Source organism: Staurois parvus, unplaced genomic scaffold (genome assembly GCF_062004578.1).
Source record: "Staurois parvus isolate SC_StPar_1 unplaced genomic scaffold, SC_StPar_1.0 ptg001122l, whole genome shotgun sequence".
Lineage (NCBI taxonomy): Eukaryota > Metazoa > Chordata > Amphibia > Anura > Ranidae > Staurois > Staurois parvus.
Window position 1 is genome coordinate 1,494,177 of NW_028318918.1, and position 21,413 is coordinate 1,515,589.

Here is a 21,413-nt window from a genome sequence, read left to right on the forward strand (position 1 = left end):
CAAAAGTCAGGCTTTTTTTTTTTTACAAGAATAACAGTCAACCTAAGTGATATGATTTACATATAAATGGGAACAAAACTGAACGTGATGTCACAAATGAAGGAAGGGCTATATTTCAGCTTTGTTGTCCTTTGTCTAAATGCACCCACTTATTACAGCTCATTTCCAGCAGGCGGCGCTCTGAATCCATGCTACAAAATGGCACTAAAAATCGGTTGTGCCATTCATACCATCTCACACTATGAATAAAAGGTGGGGGTGCTCAACCTTTTAAAAAGCGAGGGCCACTTAAGTGATTTGTTAACCTGTCGCGGGCCACAATGATATAAAATGGTTCAGAATTTAAATTTTTTTATTTTGAATGGCATAATGAACATTTTCCTCCTGGAGCCACTGAATGTCGGCAGGAGGGAAACGAGGAAAAGACGGCTTTCAGAGGTTGCAGGAGGAAAACGGAGATGATCAGTTCCTGTATATGCTGCCCAACCTGTCCAAGTGTAAAATAGAATATTACAGGGAAGCCACACGGGCCCCCTGGAGCATAGGATGGGGTCATCATTGCGACCCCTGACACTACACCAGTGGTTGGGGGGATGGGGTTGGTAACAACTATGAGGTTTTACCGCTCCTCAAATCGCAGATGAGCCCTTACTGTCTTGAGCCCCCTGTCGGGCTGCTTTAACACTAATGCACTGCGGTTTACCCGCACAACAGGTGCAGCGCAGTGCACCCGCAGCTTTCCTGTGGGTTAACTTTGCCTGAGAATTCGAATATTTTTTGAGGGTGTGTTGCAGTTTCAGGAATTGCACCGAACCTGCAGGATGTAATAGAAGTCTATGGCTCAGTGCAGCCAACCCACAAAAAATAATAGAATTCTAAGCAAAGCTACAGGAAAGCTGCAGGTGCACTCTCAGATCAGTGTGAAAGCAGCCTAATAACTGTTAACCCTTTTATAGGTGTTAACTAGTGTTGGTCGCGATGTCCAAGTCGAACGTAAGTTTGATTCGAACATTGGCCGTTTGTGTGCACGCCGTGTGTCACCACTAGCTCCACCCAATTGTTTACATGTGACCGACAACTGTCAGACTCAGGGGCGGACTGATCATTCCAGCACTCTGGCACTGCCCGAGGGCCCGGGGTCAGTAGGGGGCCCCATGAAATGCCCCTGGTACTTTTTTTATAGGCTTTTTTGAGTGTGGGCAAGGACACAGGGGCCCCATGATCCCCTATTGCCCGGGGGCCCCATGAGTTATCAGTCTGCCCCTGGAGACCTGTCAAATTGCGGCAAATGCTCTGCAGGTGTGGATGGGTCGGTGTCCGTGAATGACGATGGATTGCATCGACGGAACAATTTTTTTTTTTGCTCTTTTGACTATTTATTTTTTAATTAAAGGACTGTTGGGTTTTTTGTTGTGAAATTAAAGGAATTTTTCAAAAGTTTGGCGTCTTTATTTTTTCTAAATTGAACCCTTTGTTGAATGGGTAGGGGTCTGAAAGGAGTTAGAGGTGAAGGTTAAAAGAAAAACCAAAAAAAAAAAAAACACTGAATCCATCAAAGTCTCAGAAGAATGTTTCTTATCTATGCTGATGTGTCTTCTATGAGATAACACAGAAGTCTATGGGGCTGAAACTGCACTGAAGTCCACCAGGAACCTTTTCCAAAATCACACCGTACCAGGGGCGGACTGACAACTCATGGGGCCCCCGGGCAATAGGGGATCATGGGGCCCCTGTGTCCTTGCCCAAACTCAAAAAAGCCTATGAAAAATGTACCAGGGGCATCTCATGAGACCCCCTACTGACCCCGGGCCCTCGGGCAATGCCCGAGTTTCCAAATGGTCAGTCCGCCCCTGCACCGTACCGAGTTGATTAGAAGGGCACCATTGAAAATAATGTGATTTCCCTTGCCATGCGATTCTGTGAACCTGGGCTCGAGAACTTCCCACAGGTGTGTTGTTTTTTTTTATGCGTTTTTGATGCGGTGACTTTGAATGTGGCATGGTTGTTGGTGGCATATGGGCCGGTCTGATTATTTCAAAAACTGCATATCTACTGGGATTTTCACGCACAACCATCTCTAGGGTTTCCAGAGAATGGTCCAGTGAGCGGCAGTTGTGTGGAGGAAAATGCCTTTTTGAGCTCAGAGGAGAATGTGCAGACTGGTTGCTGCCACATTCAGATGGTAGGGTCAGAATTTGGCATAAACAACATGAAAGCATGGATCCATCTTGCCTTGTATCAACGGTTCAGGCTGGTGGTGGTGGTGGTGTCATGGTGAGGTGGATCTATCCTGCCTTGTATCAATGGTTCAGGCTGGTGGTGGTGGTGGTGTCATGGTGAGGTGGATCTATCCTGCCTTGTATCAATGGTTCAGGCTGGTGGTGGTGGTGGTGTCATGGTGAGGTGGATCCATCCTGCTTTGTATCAATGGTTCAGGCTGGTGGTGGTGTCATGGTGAGGTGGATCTATCCTGCCTTGTATTAATGGTTCAGGCTGGTGGTGGTGGTGGTGTCGTGGTGAGGTGGATCCATCCTGATTTGTATCAATGGTTCAGGCTGGTGGTGGTGGTGGTGTCATGGTGAGGTGGATCTATCCTGCCTTGTATTAATGGTTCAGGCTGGCGGTGGAGGTGTCATGGTGTGGGGAGATTTTATTGGAACTAGCAAGATGTACCTAATAGAGTGGCCGGTGAGTGTATATCAACCTATTTGGGGTTTTTGAATCCTTTTTTGTCACTTGGCTACTTTTGGGATATGTTTTTGCTATTTTTGGTTGTTTCCGAGTCATTTTTGGTCTATGTTGATTACAACTTGCAACCCTGAAGTTAAAGTGATACTAAAATAATTTTTAAAATAAAAAAACATGTTATGCCTACCTGCTCTGTGCTTTGGTTTTGCACAGAGCAGCCCAGATTCTTCTCTTCTTGGTTCTCCCTGCTCGCACTCCTGGCTTCTCTCTCCTGCTGAGTGACTCCACAGCAAGTGTCTTGCTATGGGGGCACCCAAGCAGGCTCGCTCCCGAGCTGCTGCTCTGCATGCCCATTCACAGAGTGATGCTCGTATCCGCCCCCTCTACTCATTGGCTACCTGGCTATGATTGATAATAGTGTGAACTAACAGTTAATGCTGCTGTCTCAGCCAATGTGGACGGGGAGTCCCTGGAGAGCCAAGGCTCTCGTGCATATTGCTGGATTGCGATGGGGCTCAGGTAAGTATTAGGAGGGGCTGGGGGGGGCTTCTGCACACAGAAGGTTTTTTACCTTAATGCATAGAAATACTTGAGCCTTTACGACCAACTAAATGTCATATTTACCAATATTTTGTGATGAGTTATCAGTCAGGTTATAGCAGGGATCCAATAAGAATCAAATGTCATGCAACTCCAAACCGTCTTAATTCTTTATATAGGGCAATATTGTATCATACAATAAATGGAACTGCCACCCTTAAGCTGGCCATACACGTATAGATTTTCGTTCGAGAGTTTTAGTTTCAAGAATATTAATTTGATTTTCTAATCATTAGTGTGATGAAATCAATGATCATTTTCGACAGCAGTGAGGGGAAAATTCGAAGGGGCAGCAAACAAAACATTTCTCGATCAAACAAATTTTCAACCAGTGTATGTGGTTATCGTTCAGAAATGACATTCATTTTAAAGTCGAATGTTAAAAGCAAAAGACAATTTTCGAACGACATTCGTCCATTCACTGAATGTTCAAATAATTTTTTGTACGACTTTTTCTTTATCTTCCGAAAATCTACACATGTACGGCCTTACTGTAGTATACTGTTACAAGAGGTGACTAGAGGACCAGCCTTACCCTCAGCGGTCCAATTATTGTTGAAGGTCTTGCTCAAGGCCTGCATCTCCTGTAAGAGGATGGAGTCAGAGTGAGTGGAAATCTCTTCCAGATCATTGTCATCCTCATCGAGTTCCTCCTCCGGGTCTGGGGAGTTTTGCATCATCTCCTCGATCTCTTCTATCACCTTCAAAATCACAGAAATACAATTCACAGGTGAATAAAGTAGAAGAAACTGACAACAAGGTGGTGACCTGCCTGTCTTTATTTACAAGCCGCCCATTCACATGAGGATTACAAGACGCAACCTTCACCGTATTGGCAGATGGGAGTTTTATTATTACATAGGTAGAACCTCCCCCAAAAACCCTCTTCTCACTTTGGATACAGTGGGAAAGATTTAGAACCCTGGCAGATTCTTACTGCTAACTCAAGGACAAACAGGGCTCTGGATCTGGATTTCCTAAGGGTTACAGAAATGGTCACTGGGCACACTGGATCTGGATTTCCTAAGGGTTACAGAAATGGTCACTGGGCACACTGGATCTGGATTTCCTAAGGGTTACAGAAATGGTCACTGGGCACACTGGATCTGGATTTCCTAAGGGTCACCAAAATTGTCACTGGGCACACTGGATCTGGATCTCCTAAGGGTTACAGAAATGGTCACTGGGCACACTGGATCTGGATTTCCTAAGGGTCATCAAAATGGTCACTGGGCACACTGGATCTGGATTTCCTAAGGGTCACCAAAATTGTTACTGGGCACACTGGATATGGATTTCCTAAGGCTTACAGAAATGGTCACTGGGCACACTGGATCTGGATTTCCTAAGGGTTACAGAAATGGTCACTGGGCACATTGGAACTGGATCTCCTAAGGGTTACAGAAATGGTCACTGGGCACACTGGATCTGGATCTCCTAAGGCTTACAGAAATGGTCACTGGGCACACTGGATCTGGATCTCCTAAGGGTTACAGAAATGGTCACTGGGCACACTGGATCTGGATCTCCTAAGGGTTACAGAGATGGTCACTGGGCACATTGGATCTGGATCTCCTAAGGGTTACAGAAATGGTCACTGGGCACACTGGATCTGGATCTCCTAAGGCTTACAGAAATGGTCACTGGGCACACTGGATCTGGATTTCCTAAGGGTCATCAAAATGGTCACTGGGCACACTGGACCTGGATTTCCTAAGGGTCACCAAAATTGTCACTGGGCACACTGGATATGGATTTCCTAAGGGTTACAGAAATGGTCACTGGGCAACACTGGATCTGGATCTCCTAAGGGTTACAGAAATGGTCACTGGGCACACTGGATCTGGATTTCCTAAGGGCCATCAAAATGGTCACTGGGCACACTGGATCTGGATTTCCTAAGGGTCATCAAAATGGTCACTGGGCACATTGGATCTGGATTTCCTAAGGGTTACAGAAATGGTCACTGGGCACACTGGATCTGGATCTCCTAAGGGTTACAGAGATGGTCACTGGGCACACTGGATCTGGATCTCCTAAGGGTTACAGAAATGGTCACTGGGCACACTGGATCTGGATCTCCTAAGGGTTACAGAAATGGTCACTGGGCACACTGGATCTGGATCTCCTAAGGCTTACAGAAATGGTCACTGGGCACACTGGATCTGGATCTCCTAAGGCTTACAGAAATGGTCACTGGGCACATTGGATCTGGATCTCCTAAGGGTCACTGAAATTGTCACTGGGCACACTGGCTCCAGTTCGGCAGCATTTACAAAACAGATTCCACCCTCAGGAAAAAGGGATATGACTCAGAGTTGATCCACATATATACAATCCAATGAGAGTGTCAAATGTCCAAAAGTCCAACCACTCGCTCTCCAGAGGATATACCCCCCTTCCTGACCAGGCCGATACGGCAGAGTTACTTAAGCTGACAATTACGCAGTCATGCAACGCTGTACATAAATTAAATTTATGTCATTTTTTTCCCCAGAAATAGAGATTTATTTCGGTGGTATTTGATCACTACTGCATTTTTATTTTTTGCTCTATAAACAAAAAAATACAATTTAAAAAAAAAAAACAATATTTTTAAATTTTTGCTATAAAACATATCCCATAAAAAAATTAAAAAAATGTAATTTCTTCATAAATTTAGGCCAAGATGTATTCTGCTCCATGCCTTTGAAAAGAAAAATCCCAATAAGTGTATATTAATTGGTTTACGTGAAAGTTATAGCATCTACAATATCTACTGGAATTTTTTTTTTTTTTTAATACTAGTAATGGCAGCGGTCAGCGACTTATAGCGGGACTGCGGTGTGCATTCTGACACTGCGTGGGAACTGACTAACTGTCACTTACATCCTCAGTGACACTAATACAGTGATCAGTGCTAGTAAAAAGCACTGACACTGTTCTAATGACACTGGGCAGGAAGGGGTTAACATCTGGGGCGATCAAAGGGTTAACTACGTGCTGTGTGTGTGTTTTACATTGCGTGCTGTGTGCTAATTTTACTTGGGAGACATGCTGCTTTGTATCTCTCTGCTGTGTAAGCAACACAGATCTCTCTCCTGCTGTCAGCAAGGACATGCTGCTTTGTATCTCTCTGCTGTGTAAGCAACACAGATCTCTCTCCTGCTGTCAGCAAGGACATGCTGCTTTGTATTTCTCTGCTGTGCCGAGAGATACAAAGCAGCATGTCCTTGCTGACAGCAGGAGAGAGATCTGTGTTGCTTACACACAGGTCTCTCCCCTGCCAGATTTGCCGAAGATCACCGAGTCCCAGGAATTACCCGCCGGGACCCACTGAATGACATCCCCAGCAGCCAATAGTGGCACGGGTAGGGCGGCGCGCGCGCCCCTTACTCGTAAATGCAAATCACGTATATATACGTGATTTTGCGCAGCCATGCCATCCTGCAGCAGTATCTTCCATACGGCGGTGGACAAGCGGTTAAAGACCCCCGATGAAGGTATATGGTCTGTGACGATACACGTGGGGTGGAGCCAGGTGATGCCAAATCTTGGAGGAACAGAAGTGAGGAGGGAGAAAGCTGTAGTGTCCCGAGTGGTTTTTGTCTATGCAATTGTTTTATATTTAAATGTGAGAGCATTTTTAATAAAATTTACTGGCAATGTGAAATGCTACACCATGGTAGCATCTATAGTGACTTTGAGTTGAATTTGTAGAGGCACTTCTCAGGCACTTCTTAGTTGGCTTGCCTATATACATTAATGGCAAAAATATTGGCCATGACTGTAAGACATGCTCAGTCTAGCCCACGTTGCTTGAGCAACTTTACAGTTCTCTGAGCTCTTTGTCGTTTGCTACCTGTGTATCCTGTGCCTGACTATATAGTTACATAGTTAGTCTGGCTGAAAAAGACAAAAGTCCATCCAGTTCAACCATTAAGAATAAAAAAAAAAAAAGTTACAATCCTACACCCAGAGTTGATCCAGAGGAAGGCAAAAAAAGAAAACCCAGCAAAGCACGATCCAATTTGCTCCTACAGGGGAAAAATTCCTTCCTGATCCCCCGAGAGGCAATCGGATATTCCCTGGATCAACTTTACCTATAAATGGTATATCCAGTTATATTCTGTGTATCCAAGAAAGAATCCAGGACTTTCCTACAGCAATCCACTGAGCTGGCCACAACCAACTCTTGAGGGAGTCTATTCCACATTCTCACAGCTCTCACTGTGAAGAAACCTTTCTGTGTTTGGAGATTAAATTTCTTTTCCTCCAGATGTAAAGAGCGCCCCCTTGTCCTCTGTGATGACCTCAGGGTGAATAACTACACCGAGTTCACTATATGAACCACTGATGTATTATACATGGAGATCATATCCCCCCTTATGTATTATACATGGAGATCATATCCCCCCTTATGTATTATACATGGAGATCATATCCCCCTTATGTATTATACATGGAGATCATATCCCCCTTATGTATTATACATGGAGATCATATCCCCCCTTATGTATTATACATGGTGATCATATCCCCCCCTTATGTATTATACATGGAGATCATATCCCCCTTATGTATTATACATGGAGATCATATCCCCCCCTTATGTATTATACATGGAGATCATATCCCCCCTTATGTATTATACATGGTGATCATATCCCCCTTATGTATTATACATGGAGGTCATATCCCCCCTTATGTATTATGCATGGAGATCATAGCCCCCCTTATGTATCATATGTGTTGATCCTATGCCCCCTTATGTATCATATGTGGTGATCCTATCCCCCCTTATGTATTGTACGTGTTGATCATATCCCCCTTATGTATTATACATGGAGGTCATATCCCCCCTTATGTATTATGCATGGAGATCATAGCCCCCCTTATGTATCATATGTGTTGATCCTATGCCCCCTTATGTATCATATGTGGTGATCCTATCCCCCCTTATGTATTATACATGGTGATCATATCCCCCCTTATGTATTATACGTGGAGATCATATCCCCCCTTATGTATTATACGTGGAGATCATATCCCCCCTTATGTATTATACGTGGAGATCATATCCCCCCTTATGTATTATACGTGGAGATCATATCCCTCCTTATGTATTATACATGGAGATCATATCCCCCCTTATGTATTATACATGTAGATCATATCCCCCCTTATGTATTATACATGGTGATCATATCCCCCCTTATGTATTATACATGGAGATCATATCCCCCCCTTATGTATTATACATGGAGATCATATCCCCCCTTATGTATTATACATGGAGATCATATCCCCCCTTATGTATTATACATGGAGATCATATCCCCCCCTTATGTATTATACATGGAGATCATATCCCCCCTTATGTATTATACATGGAGATCATATCCCCTCTTATGTATTATACATGGAGATCATATCCCCCCTTATGTATTATACATGAAGATCATATCCCCCCTTATGTATTATACATGGTGATCATATCCCCCCTTATGTATTATACATGAAGATCATATCCCCCCTTATGTATTATACATGGTGATCATATCCCCCCTTATGTATTATACATGGAGATCATATCCCCCCCTTATGTATTATACATGGTGATCCTATCCCCCCTTATGTATTATACATGGAGATCATATCCCCCCTTATGTATTATACATGGTGATCATATCCCCCCTTATGTATTATACATGGTGATCATATCCCCCCTTAATCTCCTCTTCTCAATAGAGAATAAATTCAGTTCCTCTAATCTTTCCTCATAGCTGATCTCCTCCATGCCTCTTATCAGTTTGGTTGCCCTTCTCTGTACTCTCCAGTTCCCCAATGTTCTTTTTATGAATTGGTGCCCAAAACTGAACTGCATATTCCAGATGAGGTGGGGGGGGGGGGGGAATGATATCTCTCTTTCTGGAGTCTATACCTGCCATTATTAAGCTTGTGATCTACCAGAACCCCCAGATCCTTCTCCACCATTGATTCCCCCAGTTGTACCCCCCCCCCATCCTAGTATGTATGATGCATGCATATTCTTAGTCCCCAAGTGCAGAACCTTACATTTATCAACATTAAACCTCATTTGCCACATAGTTGCCCAATATACTACCCGCATACTGATCCCAGCTTCGTCCACTGTCTGTGCTTGCTTGCTGCCCTCCCTGACCTCGGCTTGTCTCCAGGATTTCCTGTTGTCTCCTGCTATTTGTACTCTGCACATGCGAGTAGTCTCTGCATCCTCAGCTGGGCATACCTAGGGGCCACCACATGGTTCCAGCTTGCTGCAAGTCCATCCCCACCATCAGGGGCCCTGGTAAAGAAGCAGGCTGGGGTTTAGACTCCATGCCTTGGGGAACCCCTGAGTTGCCAATCTACAAAGGAGGCATGACAGGATGAGGCAGAAAAGAGGAACTTGCCCTTTTGGGTGATGTTCCACTCTAAGCTCAGTCTGAATTCTTAAGACCTGATGAAGGGGAGTGCATGTAGCCCCTGAAATGTGTTGGCTCTATTCTGCTGTGAATCAATTTTATCATTAAATTACCTTGGACTCTTGGCGCTCTCCTTGGATTGTGTGTAGACTCCTACTGCTGTCTATCTCCTCACTCTTCATTTCTTACAGATAATAGGAAGCAGACTTCTCCCCAAATTGTAGGGAGTTCAATGGGGTTTTTTTTATAGTTTATGCAGTTTTACAATATAAAGGGGGACAGTACAATCATGGATAAGGGGGAACCACTGGTCCTCCTGTATGGGGCCCAGACCAGCAGGGGGCCCAGGCAGCTGGGTGAATCAGATGTTGGCAGGAAGGGTGATCAGAACAGCGGGGACCTGATGCCCTATATTACTGTCTCTGGAGCACTTTCTGGTGCTCCATACATTTCCCCATGCTACCCAAGCCTTCCCCCCCCCCCCGTGTGCCCCCCCACCCCTGAATTGCTGCCGGTTTCTCTCCACTACTTCCCAGCTGCAAACACACTTCTTGAATGAACACAATGAGTGACTGGTACCAATCACTTACTGTGTTCATTCATAACTGAAGCTTATTAAACAATGGCTGTACGGGGCCCCATGGTTTCTAACAGCAGCCCTGAGTACAAGTACAAGCAATGCAGAAGAAATAGGAGAAAATGTTTGGCTGTTGTCAATGAAATGGGTACTCCAATGGAAGGTTTCCCCTCTACTCTTATTACAGTTTTGGATTACCTTCACTTCCCGTTTTGGTGACAACAGTCACCTGTATAAATAGTGAGGGTCAATCCCCCCAGTGGGGACAAAGACAGCAATAAAAAACAAAGAAGATGCACTCTCCACAGTACTCAACATTGTAGTAATAGGTGCTTGAAGTGAATGCCGTGTAAATGCAAAGATGCGAAGTCACCAGCACTCCAAACAGCTGCATTTCATGTGTTTATTGTGAAGATGGCATCATATAAGGCATAAGAAACCAATGTTTCAGGGCCTCATAGGGTCCCTTTCTCAACACAGCATATGTTGCCCTGAGAAAGGGACCCTGCTAGGCCCTGAAACTTCCGTTTGCTTGCCTTATGTCACATTACCTTCACAATAAACATGCCAAATGCATTTATTTGGAGTGCTGGAGACTTCACGTTAGCAATAAAATCTTGTTATAAATCCATTCAGCACCAGACCCACATGTTTCCTTCTTTCGTTGGAAGTGCGCAGCCCACGAGGACACCATCAACAACCACTGGATAAAGACCTCAGCACTCAGCCAATACCATCACAATTTTAATGAGGCCAAATTTCAGAAGCCATAACCAAAAAGCAGATCATTAACAAATACCACCGAGGTTTGGGGCCACAAAGGAACCCTTTCTCAAGGCGATAGAGGCAGACAGCTGTCTGTCTCCTTCCCTTCGAAAAAGGGGAGAAGAGAGTGAAGGGAAGGGTGGTCCTGATGGGAATATGAAGTGGGCAGCACTGGTACACCATCCACAATGTCCCAGGTCAGGCAAGCCTTAAACTGAGTGTGGCAGGGGTTAATACAGGACAGTCACCGAGATCCTCTCTCCCTAGGTCTGTACTCACAGTGTCCCCTGGGCAGGGCTGGTACTAGACTGTATTGCGCCCTAGGCAAGTCCAGCTACTTGCGCCCCCCCCCCCCAAAAAAAAAATAGAGATGTTTACAAACAGTAGAAAATATTAAATCAACAAAACATGAAACTGCTAAATTTCTTTTAATTTCCAAAAATACGGACTGACTGTGTCTGTGGCTGGCAATACAGGGTGACAGTTGCAGTGAGTGGAGGATGACGGATCCACATTCTGACAGATCCTAGGCTGGAATTCCCCAGGCAATGACACAGTGACAGATACAGATACAACACATCACCAACAACACTGACACAGATCAGCAGGCACTAGAAGAGCAGGCTGTGGGATCGTGATGATGTCATCACTCACTGACACATTGCACATGTGATGGATGGCCGGCCGGGTCACACTCACACAGACAAGAGACATCAGAGTCAGACATTACCTTCCTCTGCAGGCGCAGCTCCGCCTCTGCTGATGAATGGGAAGAAAAGGGCTGGAACTCCACAGTGATCAGCAGCCACCAACCGGCTTGCACTAAGCGACTGAGTCTGAGAGGAACACTGGAAGGAGCGGCAGCTTAGCTGCTACACTGGCCCTAGACACCTGGCATCTTCCTTTGTCCTTTCTTCTTACCCTCTGCCGCCCCTCCCATCAGCTAAAGAATCATTCATGATGTGGTGGTGTCCTTCACAGAGAGAGTGGCAGCCTAGGCAGTCTCCTAGTTTGCATAGTGGAAGCACTGGCCCTGCCAGTCTTCCTCAGACTCAACCAGACAGACTTCTTTATAGCACTTCCAGAAAGGATCTTCAATGGTACCTCTCTTTACCTCTCAAGAATCTTGTAGATAGGCTCCCCAGCTAAGCACATCTGGGATCTCGACGAGCTAGGCAGGATCCTGAGTAAGATGGCAAGGAAGGGCTTGTAGCTCGTCTTTCTGGCAATCTGAACTCCTGGGAAAGAACCCTGCTCTCTGAGGCTCCAAACTAAACACTCCCAAACCACCATCTAGGTTCAACTTCCCAGGGATTGGCTGGAGCTACATAAATATTCAGGTTGCTCATCTGACTCCCCCACCCACTATGTTCTGGAAAGCTCCAGTCAGACTTTTAGCCTGCAGAGCCCAGAGCAGCCTAAAGCAATCACACACTGCTCTGCTGAACACAGGAAAGCCACAGAACCAGGGACTGACCATTTGTAAACTCGGGCACTGCCCGAGGGCCTGAGGTAAGTAGGGGGCCCCATGAGATGCCCCTGGTACCTTTTTCATAGGCTTTTTTGAGTTTGGGCAAGGACGCAGGGGCCCCATGATCCCCTATTGCCCGGAGGCCCCATGAGTTGTCAGTCCGCCCCTGCACAGGACTATATTTGCCTAAGCTATTTCTGGCAGCCTATCTAGGAGGGTGCTACAGTTGTATTAAAAATAAAAACCTGACAAGGGGGTCTGACACTTTCACCTTCTACCCAATAGTACAAAAAAAAGCTCTGAAGTTCCGCTTAGAATCTATGGTGTCACAAAGCGGTTAATCAATCCTTGCAGAGAGTGATTGTAAAGGAAAATTACCTTCATATGGAGAAGCACTAATAGCTGACTGGCCATTTATTCTGCTGATGTAGTCTTTCTTCCCATCTTCAGTTTTAAGCAGCATCACATTATGTTGAGCGCACATAGCTATACACTGCAACAATGCAATACGGTATGCTTCGTGTAGCTCAGTGTACAAAGCAGAAAAGGACAATCTAAATCCATTGCGCATGTCGTTTCCTCTGCAGACCTTGGGGGTTATACTTAAAATTGGAGGGTGCAAAATCAGGTGCAGTTCTCAGGCCCGGATCTAGGGGGGTGCTGAGGTGGGCTATGCCTTGATGGGGATAGTTCATGTAGGAGAGCACTCTGATGGGAATAGTCGATGTAAGAGGACACTGTGATGGGGGGTAGTAATGTTTTTTTTTTTTGTGCGAAAAAAACGTGCAAGTGCAAAACACAAAGACAAAAAAGTGCACTTGGTGTGCTTTAGTCCACCCCACGAAGGGGTAGGACCTCTACCCCGATCCCCCAGGGCACGAGGCTCCTGACAGGGACTGTGGTTTCCACATGGTCCACCTGGCCAAAAAGCCTGGAGGACCTCTTTCCTAGCTGAAGCCGACTTAAAAAAAAGCTGGTATGATGGGGGCTCTGAAGGCTAGTACTGGCTGGGACAGAAACCATGGTGCCCACAGGCATTTGGGGCCCAGTTCCTCCTGATTTGAATGGATCCACCTTGTCTGACCAGGGGCCGGGGAGGCAGAGAGTCCACAGAGCAGTGGTTTCCTCAGTGGATTTTCTCACGAATGGTAGGGTGTGGGTCGTCAGGCCTGCCCTGAAGTCTAGGGGGAGGATGTGTGGCCTTTTGGTTCCTTCCTCCCCTGTTCTCTTTGACTTGGTGGTCGGCTTTGGCTAGCCACAAGGAAAGGGGTCCGCCAGGCCTTTTGGCCAGGTGGACTATGTGGAAAGCTCAGTCCCTGTCAGGAGCCTCGGGGGATCACGGTAGAGGTCCTACCCCTTCGGGGGGTGGACGAAAGCACTTTTTGGTGTTTGTGTTTTGCAGAGGGGGAACTCTGATGGGGACAGTTGATGTAAGGGGTCACTTTGATGTAAAGGGGGCACACTGAGGAAAGCAATTAATAAAAAGGGGCACTTTGTTGAGGCAACTGATGTAAGGGGGCACTCTGATGTGGACATTTTATGTAAGGGGCACCCTGGTGAGGACACCTGATGTAAGGGGGGACTGTTATAGGAGCCCTGATGTAAGGAGGAACTCTGAGGAGAACTCCTGATATAACGAAGGACTCTGTTAGAGACACCTGATATAAGGGGGCACAGGTTCTGTTTAATCGGCTAAACTAATGACAGCCTAACTCATACTAACCTTCCCAGTTCACTTCTCCACTGTCAGGGTTATGACTCCATGGTACAAAGTTTTCTGAGGCATCCCTGTCACACTATTGACATTATGCCCCCTGACTTTTTTTTTTTTTTTTTTTTACTGCACCCCCAGATTTGATAGGCTAGATCCGTCCCTGGCAGCTCTGCATAGAAACCAATCAGCTTCCAGTTTTTATTGTCAAAGCTTAACTGAACAAGCTGAAGTCAGAAGCTGATTGGTTACTATGCACAGCTGCTGTGCTCTAGTTTTAGTAAAGTTCCCTCATGTGTTATCTATGTTTTCAGTAGATATTTCATTATGTAGTAGTGTTTTATTTCTGGGTTTACATGGACAGTCTGGGGACTCTCCCACGGATTCCGATAATACGTCCTTTTTTTTATTTTATTTTTTTAGAGAAGAGAGATGTGAAGGATTTGTTGAGAATTAAACCCCCTGCGCTGTCAGCGTGAGACAAAAACAAATATCAAGCTTGCGGCTGAGGGCTAAACACCGACTTGACGTGATATATGTCTTGAGACTCTTACGGATTGGTTTCCATAGCAACAATCTGCCCCAGGACCGCACACGCTGAGATGCATTGACGCACATTGTCACCTGACCGCGAATCTAGCATCCCTGTCTTTATCGGCACACCGGGTGATCCTGGAGTACTGGCTCCTTACTATAAGACCCGTGGTGCAAGTGACAATCTCAACAATGGCTTCATAGTGGTGATGTTAGGGAGGTCACACATATCAGATGAGTAGAGTGGTGTGGAAAAAGCAAATACGCAAAGACTGCATAACACCTTCTCCTCATTATACAATGTAATGCTGGAACATGCTGGTCTGATCATCTTCGGAGAATGGGGAGGCAGCACATCCGGTGATTGCAATTTGAATAAATGCAATCACCTTCTTCAGTCTATCATGAATGCTGCTACCAGACCAGGGGCGGACTGACAACTCATGGGGCCCCCGGGCAATAGAGGATCATGGGGCCCCTGTGTCCTTGCCCAAACTCAAAAAAAGCCTATGAAAAAGGTACCAGGAGCATCTCATGGGGCCCCCTACTGACCCCCGGCCCTTGGACAGTGCCCGAGTTTCCATATGGTCAGTCCGCCCCTGTACCAAACTGTTCCATATCTGCCAATCCCTCCACTGGCCTCCACTCAGTGCCCTCCATCCCTCTCTGCCATTCCCTCCACTGGCCTCCATTCAGTGCCCTCCATCCCTCTCTGCCATTCCCTCCACTGGCCTCCATTCAGTGCCCTCCATCCCTCTCTGCCAATTCCTCCACTGGTCTCCATTCAGTGCCCTCCATCCCTCTCTGCCAATCCCTCCACTGGCCTCCATTCAGTGCCCTCCATCCCTCTCTGCCATTCCCTCCACTGGCCTCCATTCAGTGCCCTCCATCCCTCTCTGGCAATCCCTCCACTGGCCTCCAGTCAGTGTCCTCCACCCCTCTCTGCCAATCCCTCCACTAGCTTCCCATTGCCCAACAAATAAAATTCAAAATATTAACAATAACATATAAAGCCATTTATAACTCCGCCCCAAATTACATCACCGATCTTGTCTCCAAATATCACCCAAACCGTACTCTCCGCTCCTCACATGACCTCCTGCTCTCTAGCTCCCTTGTCTCCTCCTCCTATGCTCATCTCCAGGACTTCTTCTCCAGAGCCTACCCCATCCTCTAGAACTCTCTACCCCAATCTATCAGACTATCGCCTGCTCTGCTCACTTTTAGGTCGATCTTTGAAAACCTCTCTCTTCAGGGAAGCCTATCCTGCCTTCAGCTAATAACAGAATATTCTATTCCGCCTACCAGTCCATCCCCCACAGTTATTACCTTTTGCACCACTAGCACCTCCCTCTTAGATTGTAAGCTCCAAGGAGCAGGGCCCTCCTAACCCTCTTGTATTGAACTGTATTGTTGCTGTATTGTCTCCCGTTATATTGTAAAGCGCTGAGCAAACTGTTGGCGCCATAAATCCTGTATAATAATAATAATATATAAATCCTTTATAATAATTGTTCTGTAGGATGCCCGTCTGTCAAAGGCAATGTTGTTCACTTCCACCTCAGAGACATACCCGCATGTCTCCAGGTTGAAAGGGTTACACCAGGATGATGCTCGCAGACGCAGGCATCATCTCAATATCAACAGTTTTGTCTGGCAATGCTGTTTCATGTAAAAGCGATCCCAGTGACTGATTAGCCATTGGATTGCTTTTACAGGCAGCAAAAGAGCAACCCCCCCAAGCCATCTTCCCGGGCTGGCTCTCCCATCCCACCAGAGAGTCCAGGACTGAAGCCTGAAGTTCCGCTGACTGACCATAGAGATGACCTAGAACCAGAATGTCCCTGAACATCTCTATGGTCTGAGAAACCAGAAGCAATGAGTATTTTGGCACTTCCGGTTTCCCTCAGATGTAAACAAGCCATTACTGGCTTGTGAAGGTATCTCATCAAACCAATCTTAGCTTGATCAAAATGCTTTAAAAGGCAGAGGCTAATAGACCCCAGAATTCTCCATAAAGAGGACCCGTCACTACTCCAGTTATCACAAGAGATGTCTGAGAGGTGTACAGGTACTCACACAGTCCCTTGTATCCTGTGGATTTCCATAAGACTTCTGCTTCAGGCCTTTTAGCCATGCTAGTGTTCCATGCTGAGCAGCGTACCCTCTGGATAAGACTTGTAGTAAAGTTCCCTGTTTAGCTTCTTCTCCTTACTTCCTCCTCCTCCTCCTCAGATCCAGCCTGGAGGCAGAGACCTTCTTCTCCGAGGTCCCCTCCCAGGCCTCTTGGTATTCAACACTCCATCTGCCACCCGATCACCAGACTCCCCTGCTGACTAAGCTCTCTTATATTTATGGGCCCATCTGCCACACTACTAGGCCTCCTGCATGGTCAGACTTCCATGAATATGCAAAGTTTGGTCTCCACCCCTCCGCCCACTGGTCTTGACAGGTATCTGCTTCAACTTTTGGTTGGATCACCTTGGTGATCTGAAAGGAAGTTCAGCCCCCCTCCTTCCCTTGCAGGCTTCTGGGACAAATCACAGGTCCCAGAAGACTGCAAGACCATTCACAGAGCGCTTTGCGACTCTCTCATGTGCAGTGGGAAATCGGCTGTGAAGCTGCAAGGCTTTACTGCCGGTTTCCCTTAGTTAGGATGCCTGGACCCGAAGCGGATTAAAGAATCAGGTTAGGCGAGGACAGCACTGGATCCCTGGAAAGGTAAGTGTCCTTATATTACAAGTCATCAGCTATAGTATTTATTGGGAAACTGGAGCTCCGCTTTTAAGAGGAATTGTAGTCTGATACTAAAAAACTGCCAGCAGGCAGGTACTGCACTCTTGCGTAAAAGTGACATCATCCCATGCTGACCAATCAAGATGGCTTAAGACTGGCCTTCAGAGGAAGACAGGGAGAAGATGCCTACAAGGGCGAAGAAGCTCGGAGGCATCAGACCGTTGATGCGAATGTAAGTTTAATGGTGTTCTGTATATCATTGTGTTGAGTAGAGAGCCATCTATTGGGAGTTCACTGCAACTGCATATGTTTTTTTTTCATCAAGAATAAGGAGTGTCTTGTTTATAAAGATTTTCCATCTACCACTGCAGCCATGTTAGCTTCCTGAAGAACACAAGTGAAGGTGTCCTCCATTCTCCCTTTGATACAAATATGCCTGCAAGTTCATTTGTTGTGTTTGTTAAAGTCACATATATATCCAGATTACATATTATGTAGCTGTTTGCAAGACATGTGTTAATTTCATGCATTTGTGAGAGACATATATACAAGAATATTGTAACTTCAGTTTATATCATTATATTGCAGTTTTACAGAATTATTCACAGAAGTAAATACAAATTTGAATAAAACACAACACTTTTTCTGTTAGTTTCCTTAGCTAGCTGTCAGCTACCCTTTAGTAGGACAGCATAAATGGAGTTAGTTCCAATTTACTGGACCAAGCTGTCCAGCAACATGTTTCAGTTACAGGTGTTGGGACAAACCATATAACACTGACAGGGATGCTTACAGTGGTCAGCTTTTATTCATATTTAATTCTTTTTTTTTTCTGCATTAAAATAATGTTATTAAAACTGCTGATGAAGATAAGCTTTAATTTATTTGTCATTAAACTATAGGTCCATTTATATATAAGCATTTGTACATGCAAATATATTAACAAAGTCTTAATGCACAACTCCGGATAGGTAAATAGACATACAGTATTGGGATATTTACTAAAATTGCATGGTGCAGAATCTAATGCAGATTTGTACAGAAAACAATCACCAATCAGAAAGATTAGAGGAACTAAATGTATTCTCTCTTGAGAAGAGGAGATTAGGGGGGATATGATCTCCATGTATAATACATAAGGGGGGATATGATCTCCATGTATAATACATAAGGGGGGATATGATCACCATGTACAATACATAAGGGGGATATGATCTCCATGTATAATACAAAAGGGGGATATGATCTCCATGTATAATACATAAGGGGGGGGGATATGATCTCCATGTATAATATATAAGGGGGGATATGATCTCCATGTATAATACATAAGGGGGGGATATGATCACCATGTATAATACATAAGGGGGATATGATCTCCATGTATAATACATAAGGGGGGATATGATCTCCACGTATAATACATAAGGGGGATATGATCTCCATGTATAATACATAAGGGGGGATATGATCTCCATGTATAATACATAAGGGGGGATATGATCTCCATGTATAATAGATAAGGGGGGATATGATCTCCATGTATAATACATAAGGGGGGATATGATCTCCATGTATAATACATAAGGGGGGATATGATCTCCATGTATAATACATAAGGGGGATATGATCTCCATGTATAATACATAAGGGGGGGATATGATCTCCATGTATAATACATAAGGGGGATATGATCTCCATGTATAATACATAAGGGGGGATATGATCTCCATGTATAATACATAAGGGGGGATATGATCTCCATGTATAATACATAAGGGGGGATATGATCTCTATGTATAATACATAAGGGGGGATATAATCACCATGTATAATACATAAGGGGGGGGATATGATCTCCATGTATAATACATAAGGGGGATATGATCTCCATGTATAATACATAAGGGGGGATATGATCTCCACGTATAATACATAAGGGGGATATGATCTCCATGTATAATACATAAGGGGGGATATGATCTCCATGTATAATACATAAGGGGGGATATGATCTCCATGTATAATAGATAAGGGGGGATATGATCTCCATGTATAATACATAAGGGGGGATATGATCTCCATGTATAATACATAAGGGGGGATATGATCTCCATGTATAATACATAAGGGGGATATGATCTCCATGTATAATACATAAGGGGGGGATATGATCTCCATGTATAATACATAAGGGGGATATGATCTCCATGTATAATACATAAGGGGGGATATGATCTCCATGTATAATACATAAGGGGGGATATGATCTCCATGTATAATACATAAGGGGGGATATGATCTCTATGTATAATACATAAGGGGGGATATAATCACCATGTATAATACATAAGGGGGGGGATATGATCTCCATGTATAATACATAAGGGGGATATGATCTCCATGTATAATACATAAGGGGGGATATGATCACCATGTATAATACATAAGGGGGGATATGATCACCATGTATAATACATAAGGGGGGATATGATCTCCATTTATAATACATAAGGGGGGATATGATCTCCATGTATAATACATAAGGGGGGATATGATCACCATGTATAATACATAAGGGGGGATATGATCTCCATTTATAATACATAAGGGGGGATATGATCACCATGTATAATACATAAGGGGGGATATGATCTCCATGTATAATACATAAGGGGGGGATATGATCTCCATGTATAATACATAAGGGGGATATGATCTCCATGTATAATACATAAGGGGGATATGATCTCCATGTATAATACATAAGGGGGGATATGATCTCCATGTATAATACATAAGGGGGACATGATCTCCACGTATAATACATAAGGGGGGATATGATCACCAGGTATAATACATAAGGGGGGATATGATCTCCATGTATAATACATAAGGGGGATATGATCACCATGTATAATACATAAGGGGGGATATGATCTCCATGTATAATACATAAGGGGGGATATGATCTCCATTTATAATACATAAGGGGGGATATGATCACCATGTATAATACATAAGGGGGGATATGATCTCCATGTATAATATATAAGGGGGATATGATCTCCATGTATAATCCATAAGGGGGGATATGATCTCCATGTATGATACATAAGGGGGGATATGATCTCCATGTATAATACATAAGGGGGATATGATCTCCATGTATAATACATAAGGGGGGATATGATCACCATGTATAATATATAAGGGGGGATATGATCTCCATGTATAATGCATAAGGGGGGATATGATCTCCATGTATAATACATAAGGGGGATATGATCTCCATGTATAATACATAAGGGGGATATGATCTCCATGTATAATACATAAGGGGGATATGATCTCCATGTATAATACATAAGGGGGGATATGATCTCCATGTATAAATACATCAGTGGTTCATATACTGAACACGGTGTAGATTTATTCACCCTGAGGTCATCACAGAGGACAAGGGGGCACTCTTTACGTCTGGAGGAAAAGAGATTTAATCTCCAAATACGGAGAGTTTTCTTCACAGTAAGAGCTGTGAAAATGTGGAAGAGACTCCCTCAAGAGCTGGATTCTTTCTTGGATACACAGAATATAACTGGATATAACATTTATAGGTAAAGTTGATCCAGGGAATATCCGATTGCCTCTCGGGGAATCAGGAAGGAATTGTTTCCCCTGCAGGAGCAAAATTGGATCATGCTTTGCTGGGTTTTTTTGCCTTCCTCTGGATCAACTGTGGGTATAGGATCAAAACTTATTTTTTTTCTATGGTTGAACTGGATGGACTTTTGTTTTTTCAGCCAGATTAACTATGTAACAATATAGCTTCAAAGTTTTGCTGTCAAAGTTGAATAAGCTGAACTTATAAGATGATTGGCTCCCATGTACAGCTGCAACAGATTC

At 44.5% G+C, this 21,413-nt stretch overlaps 1 protein-coding gene across 4 annotated transcripts in view; it reads right to left on the reverse strand.

Moving 5' to 3' along the window:
* Window positions 1-21,413, reverse strand: part of FEZ1 (fasciculation and elongation protein zeta 1) — a 101,855-nt gene that overhangs the window by 24,441 nt on the left and 56,001 nt on the right. For 2 of the 4 annotated variants that reach the window (XM_089659002.1, XM_089659001.1), the window contains exon 5: window positions 3,824-3,872. In XM_089659002.1, coding sequence (XP_089515128.1) covers window positions 3,824-3,872 — 49 coding nt within the window. Of the gene's footprint in view, window positions 1-3,823; window positions 3,990-21,413 lie in introns of all 4 variants that reach the window. The other 2 variants (XM_089659000.1, XM_089658999.1) reach the window with 1 other exon arrangement.